The sequence below is a fragment of the Alligator sinensis genome, unplaced genomic scaffold, assembly GCF_000455745.1.
Source record: "Alligator sinensis unplaced genomic scaffold, ASM45574v1 scaffold936_1, whole genome shotgun sequence".
In the NCBI taxonomy this organism is placed as follows: domain Eukaryota; kingdom Metazoa; phylum Chordata; order Crocodylia; family Alligatoridae; genus Alligator; species Alligator sinensis.
This window is the reverse complement of record NW_005842926.1, coordinates 193,948-194,848: the sequence shown is the minus strand read 5'-3', so window position 1 is coordinate 194,848 and position 901 is coordinate 193,948. Positions and strand designations below refer to the sequence as shown.

The window sequence follows — 901 nt, the reverse complement described above, 5'->3', positions numbered from 1 at the left end:
CCCCACTCCCCCCCGCCCCAGCCCGGGAGGCCTCAGCGCTTCCCGCCTCCCCCTCCCCTCCCCGGTCTGTGACGCAGACCCGCCCCGGGCCCTGGGGGGCGCCTCGCTCGGCCTCCTGCAAGGGAGCGGGCGGGGGCGGGGGCGCTGTCACCCAGGTTATTCGTGGTGTCGTGTCGTCACTGTTACTATTACCAGCAGCATTGTCATTGTCATCATTACTATCATCATTATCGATATTATTACTATGGCCGGTATTATTGTCATCAGTTTCCACGTCACCATTGATATTACTATCATTATTAGCGTTACTGTTCTCCTTACGAATATTATTATCCATATGACTCATACTACTGCCCTTATACTTACCATCATCGATAGGACTACTACTAGTATTATTGTATGTATGGCTAACACGATGATTGTCTTTGTTATTAATAAGATATGTATTATTAATATTAATATTGCCCACATCGTTGTCATTATTATCAATAGTATCATGGATATTATTAGTAGTATCATTGACATTATTGTCATAATTATTATTCACGTTAATGATATTACCATTATCCTTGTCCTTATGATCAATAGCATTAATATGATTATTCATATAATTATTGGCATGATTATTGTCATCATTATTATTCATACTATTAATTATATTACCATTATCCTTCTCATTATGATGATCACTACTATTATTATTCATATAATTGTTAACATGATTATTTCATCATTATTATTCACTATTATAATAATTATTATACTATTAATGATATTGCCATAACCCTTGTCATTATGACCAATAGAATTAATATTATTATTCATATAATTATTAACATGATTATTGTAATCATTATTATTCATGCCATTAATGATATTACCATTATTCTTGTCATTATGA

The 901-nt window shown here is 35.6% G+C and overlaps 1 protein-coding gene across 1 annotated transcript in view; it reads right to left on the bottom strand.

Moving 5' to 3' along the window:
* The window catches only part of LOC102378331 (kelch-like protein 1), a 363,249-nt gene extending 362,603 nt beyond the window's left edge, over positions 1-646 (bottom strand). Inside the window, exon 1 of the mRNA XM_006036205.1 lies at positions 152-646. Coding sequence (XP_006036267.1) covers positions 152-646 — 495 coding nt within the window. The remainder of the gene's footprint in view (positions 1-151) is intronic.
* Positions 647-901: the final 255 nt, after the last annotated feature.